The sequence below is a fragment of the Thermobia domestica genome, chromosome 1 (assembly GCF_964235325.1).
Source record: "Thermobia domestica chromosome 1, izTheDome1.hap1.1, whole genome shotgun sequence".
In the NCBI taxonomy this organism is placed as follows: domain Eukaryota; kingdom Metazoa; phylum Arthropoda; class Insecta; order Zygentoma; family Lepismatidae; genus Thermobia; species Thermobia domestica.
Genome location: NC_137454.1, coordinates 87394903 through 87419265, shown reverse-complemented (window position 1 = coordinate 87419265; position 24363 = coordinate 87394903). Strand labels below are relative to the sequence as shown.

At 30.8% G+C, this 24363-nt stretch overlaps 1 protein-coding gene across 3 annotated transcripts in view; it reads left to right on the top strand.

The window, feature by feature from the left end:
* LOC145687147 (tyrosine-protein kinase transmembrane receptor Ror-like) overlaps positions 1-24363 on the top strand; it is a 396459-nt gene that overhangs the window by 255617 nt on the left and 116479 nt on the right. For 2 of the 3 annotated variants that reach the window (XM_081760607.1, XM_081760612.1), the window contains exon 3: positions 23263-23330. In XM_081760607.1, coding sequence (XP_081616733.1) covers positions 23263-23330 — 68 coding nt within the window. The remainder of the gene's footprint in view (positions 1-23262; positions 23331-24363) is intronic. The other variant, XM_081760610.1, reaches the window with a different exon arrangement.

The following is a 24363-nucleotide window of genomic DNA, read 5'->3' as shown; positions in this document are numbered from 1 at the left end:
TCATCTATATTTATCATAGCTTTACCAATATTTTTGTTTCTTTTTTCTATATTATCCCAACATATAATATTTTCGTTTATCCAGGCAAAGTCATTGGCATCGCCAAAACTGTTCTCCTAAAGTTGTATGTAAGATATATAACGACCATAGAATACCTTGAAGTCATTTTGTATGGTGATATTATCTACCTGACTTTTTTCTTGCATTTTTATAAAAAAGTTTTTTTTTTTTTTTTTTTTTTGCATCGTCGACAGGAACAAAATTACGGGTCGTTCTTTCTTTCAGGTTTTCTTTTAATTTTTGGAGTGCATGTGCAACATCAGTGGCACTTGATTTGTCTCTCTCCATGTTAAAACAGTTTTTTAAGAATGGTAGCTGGCCGTGAACAAACCATAAGTACAACTCACCTCGTTCATCATCAAAAAGTTTTAATTAGAGGTGGACACATTTCTTGTGAGTTAAAATTCTTTCAGGCCTTCAAAAATTTGCAAAATTCTCTCAATTGCTGACGTCAGTGAAATAAATATTGTATTCCCATGTTGCAAAACCTTACGATATTCTATTTCAGCATATTCACAAAATTCTTTCAGCTGTGTCACACGTATAGTGTAGACGTGAAAGAATTTGTAAATTTTAACTACTAATGCTTCCAATTCAATAGGAAGGACATCAACCGCTGCTTGAATAGAAATATGTACAATGTGGTCACCACAATCAATACCATTAATGGATCTATCGAGCTCGTTCTTGATAAGAGTGAATACATTATTTCTTCCTCCTCTCTCCACTCCTCAAGGTTCGTATTGCAATTACCGCCACAAAAACATCAATTTTGTGTTCCAAGTTATTTTCCCTGATGACTGAGAAAAGATGATTGACAATATCGCTGCACTTTCACCTGCAATGGATTTCAAATTCAACGGCTAAACCTGGATACCGAATTCGTGTTTGAAGTATCGTGCAACAATAGGCACAATTTATGTTTCTTTTCTGTTTGAAGCACATTTTGCTATGGTCTCTATATTTTGCTATGGCAGCATTATGTATTTTGCACCATGTGGGACGCCTAAGAGATTGTTGTTATTATAGGTAAAAAGTATTATACTATTCACATTACAAGCGCTGCGCAGAACGACTTCCCTGTACTGACCGGGACATTTCAGGAAGCAGGCAAGACACCAGGATTACACTCTGAAACCGGGACTGTCCCTGCCAAACCGGGACATATGGCAAACCTAATAATAGTGCACATATCGGCCAACATTTGAACAAATTGCTACTGTATGCACTGCATATGGTAGGTTACAATTTGCCCGACTCACGACAGAGAAGTCATAACAAGTCAGTCGTAAGTCGACAACCAACTTTATAAGTTGGTTTTTGTTAGTAGGGGTGGGGTGGGGATTCTGCGCCACCTCATCATTTCCAATAACAATCTAGCACACCATCAATAATAATAGCGCACTCCTAATAACAATAGCGCATCCCCCTACCTCCAAATAACTTCTAAACTACCCCTAATAATTTCTACCGCACTCCCTATTTCCCAAATAACTTCTATCACCATATCAAATAACTTCTATCTTACTCATAATAACTTCTAATGCATTCTATCACTAAATCTAGTTACAAAAAATCACTAAATCTGGTTACAAAAAAGTCACTAAATCTAGTTACAAAATCACTAAATCTAGTTACAAAATCACTAAATCTAGTTACAAAATCTAGTTATAACCGGTTTTGACTTCAAAAATCACTAAATCTAGTTACAAAATCTGGTTATAACCGGTTTTGACTTCAAAAAATCACTAAATTTGGTTACAAAAAATCATTAAATCTAGTTACAAAAACAAAAAATCACTAAATCTAACAACATTTAACAAGAATGAACAATTGCGTTTTAAACTCTGATACATACTCTTTTAAATGCCGTTTGAATTATCAAAATCGGATAAAAAATAACGAATTTAGCATTTTGCCGCCTGTATTTATACAACCCAACACAACACACACGCACACATTTACAATTCAGTTTCCTTCTCTCTTTCTTCTGAGTATGTAATAATAACAACACCAAAACTGTCACGTCACGTTACATAGTCACGTTATGCAGTTACAATTTTCTCTCTCTTCACAGTCGAAAAATTTTTAAAATTCTTAGTTATAACGTGATGATTTTTGCCTTCACGTGACAAACAGGGTTGGAAACTAATTCTTTTTAACATATTTTTCCAGAATTGTTAAAATTACGAATTAAGCTCTGAAATTATTACGAATGAACTAGTACCAAATAAGGTAAACATGATAATTTTTTGGGAACGATAACCAACCCTGACATCAATGGCGGCTCATGAGGGAAAATATCTCCAGATCGTTATAACTTCGTTGTTTATTAACCGATTTTCAAAATTCAAACGGCAAATGAATACTAATGACATGATTAATTTTTTAAAATGCATAGATGGTTGCATAACTCAGAGGATATGTTTCCCTTTTTCAATATCTCCACAAAATTTCAACAAATCGAAAAAATAAAAATACTACCATAATCACAATAAAATTTTAAGACTTTTTTAAAGAATAACATTTTCCCGAAAACTCAAAAATAAACCCGTAAAAAATTCCCGAAATTTTGAACTTGCTATAACATCGTCAAATATTAACCGATTTTCAAAATTCAAACGGTAAATGGTTTCTATTTTTTATAATTTTTTTCTAACGCGTTACTGGTTGTCTATGTCTAAGGATAAAATTACAAAAACAACTTTTATGACTTAAAAAATATAAATATGACCTAAAACTAAACTATACATAAAAGTTAATTAAATTTACCTAAAACTAAACTATACATAAAAGTTAATTAAATTTACCTAAAACTAAACTATACATAAAAGTTAATTAAATTTACCTAAAACTAAACTATACATAAAAGTTAATTAAATTTACCTAAAACTAAACTATACATAAAAGTTAATTAAATTTACCTAAAACTAAACTATACATAAAAGTTAATTAAATTTACCTAAAACTAAACTATACATAAAAGTTAATTAAATTTACCTAAAACTAAACTATACATAAAAGTTAATTAAATATGACCTAAAACTAAACTATACATAAAAGTTAATTAAATATGACCTAAAACTAAACTATACATAAAAGTTAATTAAATTTACCTAAAACTAAACTATACATAAAAGTTAATTTAATTTACCTAAAACTAAACTATACATAAAAGTTAATTAAATTTACCTAAAATTAACTATACATAAAAGTTAATTAAATATGACCTAAAACTAAACTATACATAAAAGTTAATTAAATATGACTTAAAACTAAACTACACATAAATACATTTTAACTATATCTTATAATGCCCCCAAGCTAATGTACTTATACCACCCTCTAATATATATCTTTTATCATCATTCGAATCTAAAGCTAATTTATTTACAGCTATGGTATACACATCATGCTTACAACTTCGAATTAGATTTATATTTTTATATGATTTCACATCATTGAATAGGGTTTGCTTATAATCATCAAATTGTAACTCTTTTGCTACTACACATTTTGTTATTCCTTTTGCTTTTTTCTCCTCTTTATTTTCAACTTTAAAGGCATACATTTTCGACCTTAACCCAATAAATTATGTCATTATTTTACCATTGTTTTCATCCTTCATCTTTCCTATTACTTTTTTGTTTACTAATGGTATTCCATATTGATTATCCTTTCCATAATCACTTGTATCAAATAAATCAATCATTTCATTTAAGTCTTTGTAGAAGTCATCTGTCCCAATTTCATATATAAAACTATCAGTATCCGTATAACATAAGTTTATATCAATATCATATTTAGGTTTCATAATGTTGTAATGGAAGTCATACATTAATAGTTTTGACAAATCTAGCACACTCATACCAACATATATAGGTTTGTTGAAGGTCAATTTTTCTTTTTTCATATGTATCGCACACAAATCTTCAGTAAATATTGTTCTATAATCAAAGTTCGGTTTCGCTATTAACTTTTCCACCCTCATTGGATCACATTCTAAGGTAATAGATGGCCTCTTTCTAATGTTTTCCATTGTTTTACCAAATACACTATTATTCATTAACTTGTAAAAATCTTTCTCGAAATTATTCTTAGCTTGTGTTCTCATATTTGTATTTAGATCAATATATTCCTTTAACCAGTTTGATTGCTTGAACTCTAATACTCGGTGAATTTTCTTTAATATCATTCCAAGTGACATATATAATTTTAAATTTCTATAGTGAATAACATACTTTCTTTATTGTAAAGCGTTGTTAATAATTTTGATTGTTTCGATCCTGGTGGGCACATATTTTCTGGAGCTAATGGTAGATCTGTATGTTTATCATGTAAGTATTCTGGATATTCTAAATCAACTTCTAATATGTAACCAGTTTCTGAATTATCTGGAATATTCATTATGTTTATGTAAGGTTGAACCCATTTAAAGTCTTTGTAAGGCATGTATTGACTCATTGCCCATCCATATAAATTATTTGCATCTAGATAAGTTAAATACTTTGAAAGTTCATCTTTATTATAACTTTTCATATACTTATTATTTGCTTTTACATACCTCTTACTACATTGTGAAATTCCACCTCTTATACCTTTTTCAATCATTAATATTTTGTCATAGTCAGTTAACATTTCTAGTTCGATTTTAGTCACCTTTAACATTGAATCCCACGATAAACCAGGAGCAGTGAAATACCAAGCAGGATCTAAACCATATGCCTTTAAACACACATCTCTAAAATTTTCAAATACATCGGCTAATATTAATACATCTGTCTTGTTATAAAGTTCTGTATATTCACCTAGATTTTTAATATTGAATGACTTCCAAACATTTTTCGCATGCTCATAATCTTCATCACTGATGTGGGTGTTAGTAAGTTTATTAAAGAACATTTCTTTTGAAGGTAGTTTTGTTTCTTTTAATCTTTCAATTGAGTCAATATAATCATATGGGTACACACCTTTTTTAATTACTAAATCTAATAAATCATAAGTGAAATACTTTGACGTTTCTCTATATTGTTCTTTTATAAGGTTATTTGCTAGTTCTGCTAAACCCCTTGACATAAACCTAAATGAATCTAGAAATCGTAAATTAATTCCATTCTTTTTATCAACCTTCACATATTTCGAGTATGTTATATATTTTTCTTCATTGTTTGCAATTAGTTTTATTTCATTCTTATCATAAGCAAGTTCTTTAACAAATAGGTGAGTATCATAACCACTTAAATTGTGAATAAATACTGGAATGAAATTAGGATTTCGATAGCTTAAGTTACAATAACTGTGAGCTGCACCTCTAAACTTTCCAGTTAAATGATCATGATCTCTTACTTTTGCTTTATTTATATTTATATTTTTCAAACATTTACCTAATTCATGTTTCCATTCTTCTAATTTTTCAACCATGCTATCATTATTTTTAGCGAATTTTATTTTCTTATTTAGCACATTTATTTGTTTTTCAATTGCGGGTGGTAAATCATTTAAGTTTTTCTCACATATATGACAACTATTGGAATTATTATATAACTCTTCCTCATCTTTAGTTAGGTTATTCATTTCAACTCTTTTGTTATATATTTTCTTTATTTCTATTGCTTCTTGTTTTAACTTCTCCACAAACACCTTTGCAGCATCTAAACCAATATAACTAACAGGACGTTTATACACACCATTTGAGTATTTAATATAATAACAGAAACTCATTGGTAAATGCTTTTGATACTTCACAGTTTTAGAACAATTATGGTCTACTTCCATTTTGCATAACAAGCATTCAAAATCGGCATATATCGCAAATGGTACCCTCAATGATCTATTATAATTTTGAAATTGTATTTGATTGTTATATGGTTTTGGAAGTTCTATTCTAACAGATTCATGCTCCTTACAATATAGTTCATGTTCTTGTAATTGTATCTCATTTCTAAAATGTCTTGTTAAACACCTATCACAAAAGTATAATTTTTCCTTATGCTTTGTTACTTGACTTCTTATTAATCTTGATAAATCCTTTATCCAACAAAAGTGATCATTATTTTCATCTTTTACATATAATAAATTGATGTGTTTATCCTGCTTATTTTTTGTGATTTGAAGTGGGTATATATTATATTCATCATCATAGGTATACACGTTAATGGATATGTTACTTCTTTTTTCAAACTTTACTATATCTTTTAATTGTACAGGAAATTCAATACCCTTACAATATTTCTCTTGTAATTCATCCACAATTTCTGTATAGTTTGAAGGCCGTTGAGGATGTGATTGGTGATCTATAGGTTTTAAATAACATGCAATAGAATATAAGAAACATTTATTATCTTTATTTTGAACATTAATCACTGCTTTTTTATCTTTAATTGGTTTAGGAAGGTCAATATAGGAAGAAGCTCGTAATGGTACATATTTATTTAGTCTGATTTCTAAATGTTTAATTTGGTGCAATGTCCATCCTGATCCTCTACCTTGAAATTCCTCCATCTCTCTACATAGTTTTTGTTTAGCATAGGTTATATATTCATCTAAGTCAGTTGATTGTAATATTCTTTCATTCATAGTTTTAAAATTGCGTTCTTGTACTTCTTTATCTTTAATATAATCACAGATGAATACAAGGTTGACTTTTAATGGATGGTGCTTTAATTCTTCCTTGATTTTGTTAATAACTACTTTCCCACTTATATTTAAAAACTTCACTGGATCTTTATATCCTCCTATGTTTTCAATTGTGATAGTTTGTAATCGTTTCTGTATTGCTGTTTCCTTTGTTTGTACTTTAATTCGTATTCGTTGTGGTTTGGATTCTTCAAAAACATCTTGTTTAAATGGAAATATGTTTCTAATTTGTGATCTGTTTTGTTCATCTTCATATTTTATAATACGGTCAATAAGTTCAGCCTTTCTTAATTTAGAATAACCTTTTATCCCCTTCCTTTTACAATGGTTTTTTAGTTCATCAACTTTCATTGTGTATATAACTTTCAATTCATCTGGTTCATTTTGGTATTGTTCGATTTTTTTGATTAATTCACTCTTATTTAAATAACTATAGCCGCGGATTTTCTTGACTTTACATATTTGTTTTAGTTTTGTAATTGACATCTCCTTCATCTCCTCACCAGTAAAATTAACATTATTCATACTCATTTTATATGGAGAAACACTGTATCATAATTTTATATTCACTAAATTTTTTAATTCATTTTCATAATATTTTTATACCAACATTAGCAACTTATTTTTCTAATACAGCTGTTAATGTCGACATAAAAAAAATGATACAGTGTTTTTCCATATAATAACACACCTTATATGAAAAAACACTGTATCGTTTTTTATATTCACCAGATTTTTTAATTCATTTTCATGTTTAAACAAATTAAATTACACTGCAACATTTATAATATTATATTATTTTTATTTATTTAATTATTATGCAAATTATTAAACCCTAACCATTTAATAAACTCTAATTATTTAATTATTATGCAAATTATTTATTTAATTATTATGCAAATTATTTAATTAATTATTAATGCAAATTATTTATTTAATTATTATGCAAATTATTAAACCCTAACCATTTAATAAACACTTTATTACCTTTTATGAAAATATTTATAAAAGTTAAACACATTAAATTACACTGCAACATTTATAATATTATATTATGCAAATTATTAAACCCTAACCATTTAATAAACTCTAATTATTTAATTATTATGCAAATTATTTATTTAATTATTAATGCAAATTATTTATTTAATTATTATGTAAATTATTAAACCCTAACCATTTAATAAACCCTAATTATTTAATTATTATGTAAATTATTAAACCCTAACCATTTAATAAACCCTAATTATTTAACAAACACTTTATTACCTTGTATGAAAATATTCATAAAAGTTAAACACATTAAATTTACACTACAACATTTTCTTTATCTATCCAACTATTATGTAAATTATCAAACCCTAACCATTTAACAAACACTTTATTACCTTTCTTTCTCAATATTTTTTCAACCAAATACTCATCCTTATATTTAGTTTTCAATAATTCTGGTTCATAAAATCTTCCTCTAACTTCTTCATTGTTTAAATCTTTAATTTTATATGTTGGTGGATTAGATGGTATAACCTCATTAATAACAAACACTTCTGCTGACCAATTTGGTGTATAACCTTTGTCAAACAATCCTTTAATTTTACTTATACGAACATGATCACCAATCTTATACTTTAACTTAACAGACTTATATTCTTTCTTATATACTTTTTTCAATATCACATGCTCATTTTTCTTATTCACTTCTACAGGTTTCATGCCAATTGTTCTATGTACTTTGTTATTATATTCATCAACCAAACCTTGCAATATTTTTAACCACTTATAATTACTTTGAACAGTGAATTTCTTCCACATATTTTGTTTAAGTGTTTTGTTAAATCTTTCAACAACAGAAGCTTTTTTACCACTATATGTTGAGTAATGATTGATATTGTTTTTTCCCATCAAATCTTCAAATTCTTTATTATAAAACTCTTTACCTTGATCAGTTTGTAAATTATTAGGTTTTCTTACTTTTAACACTGATTCAAATGCTTCTGTAACATTCTTACCACTCTTATCTTTAACAGGAACAGCAAATGCATATTTTGAAAACACATCTATAATCGTTAGCAAATACTTATAACCTTTATTTAATTTTGAAACACCTTTTAACACAGCACTATCCATTTCCACAAGATCCGCTTGCCATAAATCATCTATACCTTTAACAATAACACTTAACCTAGGATAATTTTTTCTAGATGGTTTATGAATTTCTTCTATAATATCTTCTCTAATACCTTCACCTTCATATAGTCAATCGGGGTTTTTAATGAATTGAGATTTATTAGTACCACATACAACACATATACCTTTCTTAACATATCTTCCATTCTTTGTTTGTTCTATTCTAATGTTATCTATTTTTGTATCTGTTGATTTCTTACACTTAACACAATACATCATCATTATTTATTATATGGAAAATTATTAACCTCAATCTATAATTGAAACACTATATCAACTAACAACATCATTCTAAAGATCAACCTAATTCAAACTATAATTCAACTAACAATATAATTCTAAAGATTAGCCTAATTCAAACTATAATTTAAGCATATGTTTGTTTGATGCTGTTGTCGATATTTGATGATTAATACTATTATTAACAGGTGTCGGTATATGATGATTAATACTATAATTAATGCTGTTGTTGATTAATACTATAATTGATCATGAACTTCAATCAATAATTCAATCTATAATCAATCTATATAATAACTTCTACAATTCAAACACTGTTCATCTATATAATTTAATCAATATAACATTCTATAACTTAATCTATAATTCGAACAATAATTCAATCTATATAACAATTTATAATTCATCTGTATAATTCAATTTAGAATGTTGTTATATAGATTGAATTAGAATGTTATTATATAGATTGAATATAGCAAATGGTTTTATGAAAGCTCTCTTTCTATATACATAATAACTTGCAATGGTTGCCCTTCTTCCATAGCTGAATTCTTATTTGCTTGAAACGTAATTATATCACCCTTTTTAATGTTTACAGGTAAATTTTCAATCAAAGTATCACCTAAATATATCTCTAGAAAGTATTTATCCAAACTTAATTCCATGTGCATTATTTTCCCATTATATAGAAATTTGTAACCATTAGAGAGATTAAATATTCTAAAGATTGGTTCCTTAACATTTTTAACTCTCAATCGACATATTAGGGGTATAGTTTCTTTCTGCATATTCAATTTAGTAGTATCCATCCTAATCTTTTGAAAATCATCTTTCTTTATATATGTGTCTTGTAATGTTTTTAATACATCTTCAAATTTGTTTCTATCACCTTCCAATTGACTATTAACATTACTATTTATTAAATCTAGCTGTTGTAAAGTTACTACATCATGTTGGTCAATTGCATCACTTACATTAACAAGTCTTTTGTTTTTGAAATCAACCCATGTTATATTTGATGTAAAAACTTCACTTACATGATTGAGGTTTGTAGTCCTCCTTTTAGTATTACCAAAAATATCCATATTTATTATATAATAATTTGAGTTATTTAACAGCAAGTAAAACAGTTATACGAGCTCCACCAAAATCAATCAAATCACCATTTTCATCTTTAATTGAAACTTTGAAATTATTAAATTTATTGTGATGTATTGGAAAAAATATCTTCTCATTAGGTTCATATATAATTAGTTCTCTAAACTCTGCATTTGTTCTAAATGTTGCAATTAAGTCTGTTTCTTTGTGTGTTGTATCATTGTGTTTTAAAATCATACCTTCTGCTAAATCACAATGAATATTTATAGTATCAAACGGATGAAACCTTGGTGGTTTATCTCCAATATGTTCTATGTTATTAGCCAAGTTTTTATCACTAAAACCTAATACAGTATTAATGGTATCTAAGGTTATATCACAAACCTCACTAAATATTTTAACTCTATTTCTTTTCCTGTCTTCTGTAATTTCAAAAGTATCTTTGAATTCATCAGTGTAGAATGGAAGGTTTGATTTAATATATTCTTCTAATTCTTTTAAACTATATTGACCAGGTTGAACTATGGCTTGTCTTGTAACTTCAGGTTCTTCAGTGCAAAACGTTAATTTATTATTTTTTTCTGTAATGTTTGGAGTTAAGTATGTTGTGTAAAATCCTGCAACAGCTACTTCTAAATCGTTTTCAAATGGGTAATGCAATGACATGTTTAATACAGATGAATAACCATTTAAATTAAATACCTTCATTTATTATATAATAAATAATTAAAATGGATAATTGGGATATTAAAGTAAGGTTAACAGAAGAAACGGCGAAGAGTAAGAGGAATGGAGAGTTGTTACCTGATGATATAAGATGTTTAATAGTTGGGCCTAGTGGTTGTGGTAAAACGACGTTAATGATTGATAATTTTTTGTTAGCACCTAAATGGTTAAAATATGCAAATGTTTATATATATTCTAAAAGTTTAAATCAACCTAAATACCAACACTTAATACAACTTTTTCGAGATATAGAACGTAATATTAAAGATACAGTAGCAATAATAAAAGGAAACAATGAAGAGATTATTCCATTAGATGAATGTGAGGATTATTCTGTGGTAGTATTTGATGATTTCATATTAGAAGAACAAAATCACGTTAGAGAATATTTTACTCGAGGTCGTCATAAGGGTTTGAACTGTTTCTATCTTGGACAAACATATTCTAAAGTGCCAAAACAATTAATTAGGGACAACTTAAACTTTCTTTGTATATTTAGACAGGATAATGTAAATTTAAAACATATATATGATGAATTTGTTGCATCTGATATGTCGTTTGAAAAATTACAATTATTATGTAGCAAGTGTTGGAGTGAAGAACATGGTTTCTTAACAATAGATATGACTAGGAAGGTGAATAATGGTAAATATAGAAATAAAATTAAAGAATTTATAAAAGTGTAAACTAAACGTATATGAATGCAGGTGAACGTATATATTATGTTATGTTATGTTATGTTATGTTATGTTATGTTTTTATTTTTTTCTTTATATAATAAATGGATGTTAATAAAGCTAAGAAGTATATTAAGTTAAAAGAAGAACTTATTAAAAGATTTAAGGAAATTAAACAAAGTAATCGAAGTAAGTATGAAAAATTTAAAGAACAAGATCAGCCTGTTATTGATGCAATTAAAGATTTAGGGCAAGATATATCAAAAGTAGCAGAAGAAAATAAAAATCTAATTCAAGAGTTAGTTCCAGTTGTACATAAAAGTGCTAGAGTGGATTCAAGCTTATTAGAAACACCGCCTATGTATGATAGTTCTATAAATGAAAGTGATACGCCTATAACAGAAGAAATAAAACACATGAAAAAACAAATTAAATATAAAGTAGAAGGAATAGAATCTTTAGCAACAACTCATTTGGGTAAAATTGCCTCAAGATATTATGCAACTAGAGATGATAAAAGTTTTGGAATACAGCCATATGATGAAGATGGGAAAATTATACATATGATAGGAAATGCGGAAGTTAAAATTCATGGTGACGATTTAGTTATTAATAATCGACATTATACAGGAACAGAAGGTTTATGGGAATTATTGACAAAACATAATCCAACAAATTATAATGATGATGATCTAGAAAAATATAAACAAATAGTAATTGATTCTAATGTTGCATTTCATAATAATGATCCAAATACAAGAAAACAAAAATCTAGTAAAGGTAAAAAATATAAAGAAATTATCAAACCTATTTGGGATGAATATATAAAACCAACAACACCTTCAAAAAAGACACCAAAATCTGGAGAAGGAATAAAGGTATATAACGAATTATCAAAAGAATACATATGGATGGATGATGTGAGAAAACTGATTGATCGCTTGATTGTTATTGATGGGGAAGAAAAATCTGGAAATGATAACTTTTATAATGAGAAAGTAGGTATTATGGATATGATTAATTCTAAACTTGCACAATTTATACCTAATGATCCAAAAGGTATAGGTTATTTGATAAAGATATTGAATACGCTGCCACCAAAATTTTGGAATAGTGAAAAGTATGGAAAAGGATTAGTAAATGATTTGATTAATAAACTTCCATTTGAGTTGCATATTCCAGGATTTAGATTTTGCGGGCCTGGGACTAAGTTAGAAGAAAGATTAGAAAGAGGTGATGAAGGTATTAACACAAGCAAGCATAAATCAGTAACTGTAAGTGATAGAACTAATTTGAAACTAACTGTTAATTTTGAAAGCGATGTACCAGATAAAACAATTTGCTATGTTGTTATGATTGGTAAGAAAAATTTAGAGTATGATGTTGAGAAAGAAAAAATAATTGAGAAGATATAAATCAATTATATAATATGTTTATTAGATTTGTTTAGTTTGCAAGGTTTTTATGATATTATCATAAAAACTTATTTAATAAAATGACTATTCCAGATAACATTCCACGTGAGAATTTAATTGTGTTAATTGAAGATACTATATTAAATCTTGAGAAGTTATTAATGAAAAACAAAAGGAAGTTTAAGAGAATAAAATGTGTTTATATTACTCTTATTACGTTATCAATTCTATTATCAGCTTCTACAGGGTTCATCAATGTATTTATTCCTGTTACAGTGTATTCAATTATTACAACTGCATTTGCTTCGGGTTCTGCTGTTATTACTGGTCTATCAACACGGTTTAATATAGCTTCAAAGAAAGAATATTATAAAAATATGGTGAATCGAATTGGGATGTTTAAAGATGAGCTTAATGTAATTAAGCTCATGAATGGTGAATTAACAGATGAAAATGTAAGAGATATTGTTAACAGAATCAATGACATACTTAACGAAATTCGAGGCTATTAGAAACTGATTTTTAAAAAATTTAATATAATAAATACGATGGCGAGTCATATTGAACTTTTAAATAAACTTGGAAGTCTTGAACAAAAACAGGTTATTGGATTAAGAGAATTAGAATTAAATACAGAATATAAGATTGTGAAAATGGAAAAGATTAAAACTAAGTTTGGAAAGAGCATTTTAGTTGAATGTGAGGAGTTTAAGGTATTTCTTCCACCTAGATTTACAAAACACTTAACAGATAAGATGATTGATGAAATTGTTAAAGATGGAATAAAAATCAAATACACTGGTTTAAAAGATAATTATCCAACTGTTGAGTTCTGTATGTAAATTTCAAATAATGATCGGTTTTGTAAATCCAAAAAATGATCAAAAATATGTTGTCAGAAGTAAAAAATGGAGTGAATAGAATGGATCCTCAAAAGAAATTTATACTTACTAATAACTTCAATGTAATTGTGAAAAATGTGCAAACCGAAGTTCAAGTTGTTTTTGATATTAACGGCTGTCTATTCAGTTTGAATTATGATCAGTGGACAGAGTTTAAGAAGTCATTGTTTCCTATTGAGAACGAGGTTAGTAGACGATTCCATTATCAGTATCCGAACTTGTATCAGTCAATATACTAATTTGTAAGTATTATGTAATTATGTAGAATTTAGTTAACTTTTATGGTAAAATCATAAAAGTGTTTTGTAATTTTATTTTACTAAATTTAGTGATTTTTATAACTAGATTTAGTGATTTTTTTAACTAGATTTAATGATTTTTAAAGTCAAAACCGATTATAACTAGATTTAGTGATTTTTTGTAACTAGATTTAGTGATAGAATGCATTAGAAGTTATTATGAGTAAGATAGAAGTTATTTGATATGGTGATAGAAGTTATTTGGGAAATAGGGAGTGCGGTAGAAATTATTAGGGGTAGTTTAGAAGTTATTTGGAGGTAGGGGGATGCGCTATTGTTATTAGGAGTGCGCTATTACTATTGATGGTGTGCTAGATTGTTATTGGAAATGATGAGGTGGCGCAGAATCCCCACCCCACCCCTACTTTTGTTAAGACGTTTCCATTATTTTGGTAACTATCTGTATATAATGGTCATACACACAACGGAAATGAAATAGTATATACGGTCGATTTTCATGAAAAGTACCACTCTATCAACAAGACACCAAATAAGTATATAGTAACACAGTAATTACATCGACCTTATTTTGAGGTTAATGTACAATATTCATCATAATAATTATTGTTATAGCGAACATTCAAATTTCTATTCTTACTGCTAAAAATGTCTCTAGAATAGTTCTGTTCCATAAGAGGAAGAGCAGAAGTATTGTGAGACTAACGAATGAAAAATCACATCGGTAGCTGTAAATGCATCCTGCAGTCATAGCAACCAGTGAACAGAAGGTGAGCTTTTATTGTAAGCATGGAAATCACTGGTCCATAGCTAGATATGTCTAAGTTCACGCATCGATGAAAATTTTCAGCTTTTTTTTTTAAGAAGTAAAACATTAACGCTATTACTAACAGGAATATACAGTGAAAAATATCTCTCGGTTGTTCCATTGGTAATGAAAAGTGTATATATATATATATATATATATATATATATATATATATATCGAGAGAGACAGACAGACAGACAGACAGAGGAGGAATTTGGGAGTTGATCGCGCTTCAATTTGACGGGCTCTACTCTTAATTAGACTCCAAAATAATAATAACTTTCTTTTAAATTAACGACTTACATATTTTCATCATTCAAAAAGCAGTAGTTTGTGTTAGTGCCTTATATGCTGTACATAGCTACTTAATCTCCGTCCAATCATTCATATCCTTTGTACACAACAACCCAATTAATAATTCATAGTTTTAATATTGCTTTTATATGTTATGGTTCAATTTGGTTGGTTTTCTTTCTTTGAAGTTTATGGATACTTTTTAAGCACCGAGATCATTATATGGCACGTAGATTTATCATCCAATGTTGCATCTGGATTATAAGTATTGGTCTTCTGCACAGAATTAAATCCATGTCGAGCACACAAAAGGACAAGTGAAGTAATTATTTACCATGAGATATTATTATTATTACTATTAATAATAATAATAATAGTAATATTTTTACTGAAATTTGAGTGTAGTTTTATAACTTTTAAATATCTTGTAACACACTCACAAACTTTCTCTATATATAAAACAAGCTCCGCCTGACTAATTGATCAACACCCAGGCCAAACTGCTTTAAACTACAAGCTTCAAATTTCGACAGTATAGGATTTGTGACGTAAGGATCGACTAAGAAAGAATTTTTGGAAATTCGACAAGGAAGGCGGTTATTATATCAAAATGTTCATATTTCCTAATCTCTGAAGGTTAAAAACCTGAAATTTGGTATATGAACTTATCATTTAAAATAATTTTAAAAAAATGTTTCAGCGTTTTTTTATATCTTTACCTAGAAGGAAAGAAAATAGGTGGGAAGAAAAAATGGCGGGGATTGTAGTTGTTATAATGATATGTATATATCACAGAATCTCTTAACTACAGGAAGTTACTGCTCTACGGGAAGCCATCGGTAGAAGGAGAAATTTTATGCTTGTAGAATTTTTAGATCTCGTATAACAGATCATATTGAAAGCCATAATGAGAAACGTTGGGTGGGTACCCCAACTGAATGCTGTAATCCGTGCGTTTCAGTTATCGAGGTGCAATGCGCTGATCTTGGCAATTGCACTCAATTGACAGTAATTGACACCGTTGCCCGGGGCAGCTACAAAAGAACACCCCTACAAATAAGGAAATCGAGGAAAATTATGGCTTTCCATAGACACGGGGCTAGTGGAAGCTCTTTTAATGAACCTTCCAATTAGCAATTTCGATTCCCTATAGGATAGGAAGAATAGGTGACTCGATGTGGAGGACCCAAGTTTTATGGGTGCATTTCCTTTTTAATTAATTTATTTCAGTTATATTTTCATTTTAATCTGTTTGATGAGCGGATCTTTAGATGTCCAATGTTGAAAGTATATAGTATACTAGCCTATTTCTAATGATTTCCAGTGTCTATTTAGGACATTCTAGCAATAGGAGCGAATTCGGTTATTTATCCTTGCATTTATTTTCGACTAGTATTTTAATGTGTTCTACTGTGTAGTAAGTTTTATACTGTTACTCGTTGTAAGGTGTACAAGATACAATACATCATCTATTATGGATAATTCTGATTTTGACACATCCCTCGAACAGGATGAACATATGGTTGAAGATAGTAGAAGTGGTAAGGGTGGGAGTTTATGTCAAACCAAACTCCAGGTCATGTGAGTTTAAAATGGACAACATTGTGTTCGTAAGTTTTCTTGGGATTCTCCCGTTCCCTCTCACATTGCCATTTTACTGATGCATCCGTACCATTCACCTTCATTTATTATTCGCTCGTCCAGAGCCATAATCGTGAGACGTTAAACAAATTATTTCGATTCTCCATTCGGAAAAGTAGACTTACGCAATTTTATGAAATTCATGAGGACCGTTTTCAACATAAAATTTAAAACAAAATACTCAAATAAACAGAATTGTAGAATGTTGGACACAATGATTTTGGTTTGTTCATCTAATCATGTTCAAGTGTGCAGAACTTCTTAGGATTATGCACGTACATGTAGAGCTCACAGATAGTTTCAGAGCGTCATATTTCACACGAAACCATATTTTTCTGTTTTCCTTTCTTATAACGTTATGACTGGCTTGCCAATAGAAACATTATTATCTGTTCTCAGATAACAAATTAAAAAAAAAAACACTTCCTTGAAATTACTAATACGGGAAATTGAGATTATTAAGTTTCAGGTGATTTTTCAGCTAGAATACTCATTTATTTGACTTTTTATTGGTAAACTACGAGACAGAACAATGTAAAAAAAGTGAAACGTTTTCTATAGCAAATCAAAATTGAAGAAATAACCGGAGCGAATAATACATAACTTCTCTCTGCAACTAAGTAGTTACATCGAGACAGTTTACAAGGAAATCAAAGTTCTATCGTGATAAAGTAATTCCCGGAACTCTTGCGACGACTCTTGGCTTAGTAGAACGCATTTTTAGTTTTTTTTTATTATTATATCTTCTTGGATTATTGTATTCTTACAAATGTAACCAGGTACTTCTATTATTATGATATTCTCAATAAAGTTTGAAGGTGGACTTTGGGCAGTAGAATACGAGGGAGGAAAGAAAAACCATTGATCATGAAAATAAAGAAAAAAATATTTTACTTTACAAGGAAACAAGATAAAGCAAAGCAAAAAGAATGCTGTTGAATAAGAACATTCAGATAACAAGAATTTTAGAAATGATGAAGAAAATGGATCAAAAGATGGCGATCTTGGCCAATAATTAGTTTTTGGATCAGGGGCCACAAAGTTTTTGAACGGCCCTAAATCGAGTTTTTGTATTTTCTACGGAATAAGCACATCATACTGAGTTAAGTGATCGTTTGGTTTGGCTACACTGTGTGTAGTTCTCCAAATATAAGGCCTACAAGAAAATTTTTGTTTGAAATATATTGTTAGTTTTGGATCAGGGGCCACAACATTTTTGAATGGCCCCTAAATCGAGTTTTCGTATTTTCTACGTAATAACCACATCACACTGAGTTAAGTGATAGTTTGGATTAGGCTACATTTTATGTAGTTCTCCGGATATAAGGAATAGAAGAAACTTTTTGATTGAAGTATATTGGATCTTTTGATCCAAAAATTATACAAATATTTAAATAAGAAAAATGTAGTTTCAAGGAAAACAATAAGATATAAGTTTATTTTGCATTTGGATAAAGCCATTTTGAGTTTGGGCCAAAATAAAACAAAAGTTCATTTTTCACTTGAGTTAATTTAGAATCAGAAGTAAAGTTACGCCAAAGTAAACATTAACAAGGGTACGAATGCGCCGTAGAAGTAGTGGCTTGCATCACACAATGGGTATTTGGATTGTGCAAGCAACTCGCATACAAAGATAGTCTAGCAGTTTCTTTATTTTATTTAGCCGATTAAAACAACATATTTCATTTAACAAATGCATTTGTTTCATTCGTTGGTTGACTTGATTTTGAGTTTAGCACCCCTTTCAGCAGTGAGGGTATATGAGACGTGGACCTACTGGTTAACCTAGAATCCAAACCACATGAGCCCCCACTAGGAATCGAACCCGGGTCTCCCGTGCCACAGGTGCGTACGCTAACCGCTTAGCCACGAAGAAATTCATTCTTTTATTCGTATTTGATCTGTTTAAGTGACAACTCTTGTGACAAGTCACATCGGTAAACAAGTCCAATGTCTAGTGCTCTCAACGGGTCGGGTCGGGTCGGGCTGAAGACCGACCCGACCCGACCCGTGACCCGACTCGACCCGACTGACCCGAACCGTGATCCGACCTCATTGACCTGACCCGACAACCCGACCCGAGCTGACACGATTGACCCGACCCGACCCGAATAACCCGACCCGAGCTGACCCGATTGACCCGACCCGACAACCCGACCCGAGTTGACCCGACCCGTAACCCGATCCGAGTCGGGTCGGGTCGGGTCACGTGTCGGGTCGGGTCAACCCGATCCGTTTGAGAGCACTATGGTCACGACACTGGGTGAACGCCAAAATGCACTCCCATTGGGAATTAAACCCGGACCACGTATACCGAAGTCTTACACGTTAACCACTAGCTAGATCAAGCGAGGGATTTGTATATGCATCTTAATGAATATTTGGCACTTTTGAGGTTTGGTTATTTCTTTTTATAACTGATATCAAATATCCGACGTGGGAGAAGTTTATTTTTTTCTTGCTTTAGTTCTATGGGACGAAATTTTTATTCAAGGTTAGTGTTCTCACCTGCTTGGACGGCAGGGGATCTTCTCGGAAGGTAATAGCAAGAGTCTCTTGGCGGAGACAAAAGGAAATCGTTTAACTACAATGATAAGGGTTGAGGAAACAGGAGAACACCTGTGATTTTTTCCAAGCCTTCAACTTTCATTCCAAAATAGGTTCTTATGATTCCGGGACCCGTGCCACTTTTATTTTTCTTTCTTGGTAATTAAAACGTATTTTACAGTATATATAGTTGCACGTAAGAAGATACATAATTTGAATTTTGTAATTTAAAATTTAAAAATACAGTATGATATTTAATTACAAAGTACTAATTTTATTTCGTCACTTTCAGCCCAACAAATGAAATTCAAACAATTCGCTCCTTGGGTCTTGGTCATCAATACTGCGTCTTATTCTGTGTCTTGCAGTCAAGTCTTGGTCCTGCATTTCGTAGTTTTGGTGGTCTTTCATGCTATACAAGAGCCAAGAATGCTCGCCTCATCGGTACAAATGAAGACCAAGTGTGATTTTGATTATGGTCTTTCATACTATACGGAAAGCAAGAAAATATGCTCATCGCTACTTGGTGATCACCAAAACAAGGCCAAGAGCAAGATTACTATGCAATTCGTCTTGCATATCCATTGTTTATCTTGTTCTTGTATCGATGTTCTTGGGCTTGGTGAAATAAAATGAAATATTCAGTTTAAGGTCCCTCGATTCTACACCGAGGCTAAGGGATACGGTGACCATGAGAAATGAATGAAATGGTGGAATGAAGAAAGTGGGAGGAAACAGGAGAACCCCGAGAAAACCCACTACACGGCGTTTCTCCACCACAAAGCCTACTTAGCACAAGCTGGGATAGAACCATGGACACCATGCACCAGAGATGAATTCTCTACCACTGAGCCACCGCAGCCCTGCTTGGGCTTGGTCGTCCACATCCAATCTTTCTTTTAGCCTTGCTTAAACAACTTCTAGTTTTGTTCTAAATCCAGACTCCATATTGGCGTAGATATTAATATTACAGTCGATTGGTAAAATCAATCTCCCACATTTACAAATTAAAGTACACACAAGTACAAAAATAAGCATTTACCATAAAAACACTAGCTGCAAGTGTTCAAGATAGATTTATGGCTTCTATAAAAACAATTGAAAATTGCTATTTTTAATTAGGCAGCTAGTGAAAAACAGCAGCTTTCGACTCCAGCCGAGTTTAAGCTCAACCTAAACTCAGTTGACCAAAGTGAGCTGACCCGACTGACCCGACCCGATTGACCTGACCCGATAACCCGACCCGAGCTGACCCAACCCGACAACCCGACCCGAGCTGACCCGACTGACCCGACCCGACAACCCGACCCGAGCTGACCGGACTGACCCGACCCGACAACCCGACCCGAGTTGACCTGACCCGACCCGTTTGAGAGCACTACCAATGTCACATGTACATCACCTGAAGGAGTTTGCTTTTGTATAGCGTGATAATTTTTCAATTAATATTGAAACCGGAAATAGTACTAATATGTTTTTACTACTTTCGGTTTAAGCAGTGAGAGAGAGATTAGACTGCAGATGGAATATTTTCTTAGACCACTTAATTGATTGTAGAAACCCGCGTCACGGTATCTGTTACTGTTTATACTTCGTAGCGGTCAACGTAAAAACCGGAAGTGATTCATTTCTGCATCTTCTGGTTTTAGTAAAAAGATTAGAAAATGAAATGAAATCTCTGAGTGTTATGTCCCACGGTTATGCTGGCTAGGCTAAAGGAGACTGTTATGATGAGAAATAAATGAAATTGGTGGAATGGAGAGGGAGAACCCCGAGGAAACCCACGTACACGGTGTTTGTCTACCACAAAGTTCACTTGGCGCGAGCTGGGATCGAACCAGGGATCCCATGCACCAGAGGTGAACGCTGCCACCACGGCCCCCAGTAAAGAGATCAGAGTGGAGATGGAACATATTCTTTGGATGCTTAGTTGATTATAGAAAACCATTTCTCGCTATTATTTATGGATTTTGTTCTAGGGTGATTGATGTTAAAACCGGTGGTTGAGTTCTGTCACTTCTAGTTTGAATACAATGGTGAATACATGGTAACTATTCTTAGAACGCTAAATAGATTCCAAAAGCCGTTTCTCGATATCTCTTGTCACTTTTGCTCTGTGTAGATCAATAGTCAATACTGATATAGACCTATCTCCATGCCAAGCTTGATCGAGATGGAATGAGTTCTGTAGATATATAAATACTGCCCTCCCTGCTGATCTAGTGACTAAATCGCACACTTTTCACACACGCGGTCCCAGGTTCAATTCCCAGTGCAACGGGAACGCATTATGGTTGTTCGGATTCCACCTCCTTTAAACTACAGATTATCATCCCATTTTACCTTGGTACTGAAACGAACATAAACTTTAGTAAATCAAATCAATATTATGTTGCGGTACATGCTGACATAAAATTACGTATATAATGATACTGTCCTTGTAACTGATTTATTTAATTTAAAAAAAAAATCTACTGAAGGTCAAAAAAGTGCGGAATGTAACTTTCCTTAAGGGGGCAGACTACTAAATATTTTTCAAAAGCTAACAATTTTTCTTTTGCCAGTTTTTCGTAAGTGAAAAGAGATATGAAATGTCCCTTACCTCAGTAATAGATAATGTTATTCTACACCCGAAAATACGAATCGGAAGCATTTTCAGTGTTGCCATCCATAGAAATTACAGTGTGACCAGAATTTGAATTATCCAAAAATCTAGGTTAAGTTAGCGAATATCAAAATAAACTCAACGGCAATTGATGACTTATCATGTTGTCTGTGTTCCTTATTAACTACTTTTTAAATAATGTTTGTATTTATTTTGTAATAAAGAGTACAAAATAAATAATTTTAATAAACAGTAGAATTAAAATACAAATATTATTTAAAAAGTAATTAACAAGGAACACAGACAGCATGATAAGTTATCAATTGCCATTGAGTTCATTTTTATAGTCGTTGCCATAACCTAGATTTTTGAATAATTCAAATTCTGGTCACACTGTAATTTCTATGAATGGCAACACTGAAAATTCTTCCGATTAGTATTTTCGGATGTAGAATAGCATTATCTATTACTGAGGTAAGTTACATTTCATTATCTCTTTTCACTTACGAAAAACTGGCAAAATAAAAATTGTTAGCTTTTGAAAAATATTTAGTAGTCTGCCCCCTTAATATAGTCATATTCTTTTTTCATTCCACTGTAATTTTACAACGAAACGTAAGCTTGTTCCCTATTGGTTCCCTGTATATATTTCTACCTTAATAGTACCTTCAAAGTAAAACCTTCTACTATAGTAGGTGTTAATGTGTAAACGTAAAACGTTTACAGGTGCTACACCTGTTAGAAGAGCACACAATACAAATATTTGAATTTAGGAAACGAGATGAATTATCAAAGCTAAATCTGAAATTTTCACTTGAAATCAAACTTTCATTTGTTAGGATTGTTTGCATCTCATTTTCTAAAAGCTCTTTTGCTACAGAAGGGAATATATAAAAATATTTAGTATTAAAATGTATTATGTATCATATAGTAGTAATAAGTACTCGTATAATACTCTATAAAAGGATATTCTTTGATATAAAGTGAAAGCTATTGTTAGAGTTGTGAAAAAATGTCTATACCGAAAAGAAGGTACAGAGCAAGAAGGTAAAACAATGAAACTTCCTTCATATTTAGAAAACTCATACAGAAATAAGTATAAATTTAGAATATACGTTGCTTTTAGCTGCCTTTGTTAATAATAATGCACTTATTTTCTTTTGTTTCAGTAGCTCCCTCTCCGATGAACAAACCTATTCAAATTATCATCCCTCCACCGAAAGTTAATCAAACATCGGTAAGTACGTCTGGACATACGTATGTTCGTTCCATTATTCTGTTTTTCACCTGTTATTCATCTTGTTGCTCTCTGTAAATTATTCTAGTTGTTGTTTTAATGATGTTGATGTTATTATTAATAATATTGTTTTTGTAGAGTCTCCATTACGCGTAATGTTTGTATTAAGTCTGGTTGCCTCCGGGAATCAATTAAAGTTTTTAAATAAATAGATATGTACTGTATATCCACGTATTGCGTACCTTTCAAAAAGTTTATCGAAAGCGTATTATTACTTTATTAAAACTTATTACTAAGAAGTATTTCATTAACATTTTATTAAGATAGCTATTTTGATTGGAAATATTTAATGGAATACAAAAACAATAAATCCATGTCAAGTAGTTCGTAAGGGTGGCTTTTTTTAAACTTTTATGCGCTAAAACCATATACTACATTGACAGCAGATTTTTTAAACTTTAATCCCAACCACTTATGAGCTTCAATTAGTTTTGTCGAGCACCGTATGTCAATTAGTGACTTTGCAAACATTAGCATAAACTTCTGTATCTTACGATTGGATTGAATTGGGTATGTTATTGACATTGCATATATTGAAAATAATGCTTTAATATACCTGTATTCCAGAAACCATGCGTGTAAATACTTAAGCATAACCTTGTATGAAAATGCGAAATTTATTTTTATTTAAAAGTTGATAACTGCATAACTACTGAAAATCGAATATAGCAATTAACAAAATGATAAATTAATCCAGCTCAGTTGTTATTAGAAGTTCATTTCGAACTATCTTTTTCTTTTAAAATGTCCTTATATAGTTGGCTGTGAGCAAAGATTAAACTAATTATTACAAGAAAGTAGTGTAAAAATTCCCGATCTGGAACATACTAGGCCAATCCAGGTCCCGCCTGTTAGCAAGTACTCAATATTCCAATGTCGCACGATACGCAATGACCCACGTACCACCCGACCATGTAAAATCGAACATCCCGAAAACTCGTTCTCTTTTATGACCACTTTTAGGGGTGTATTC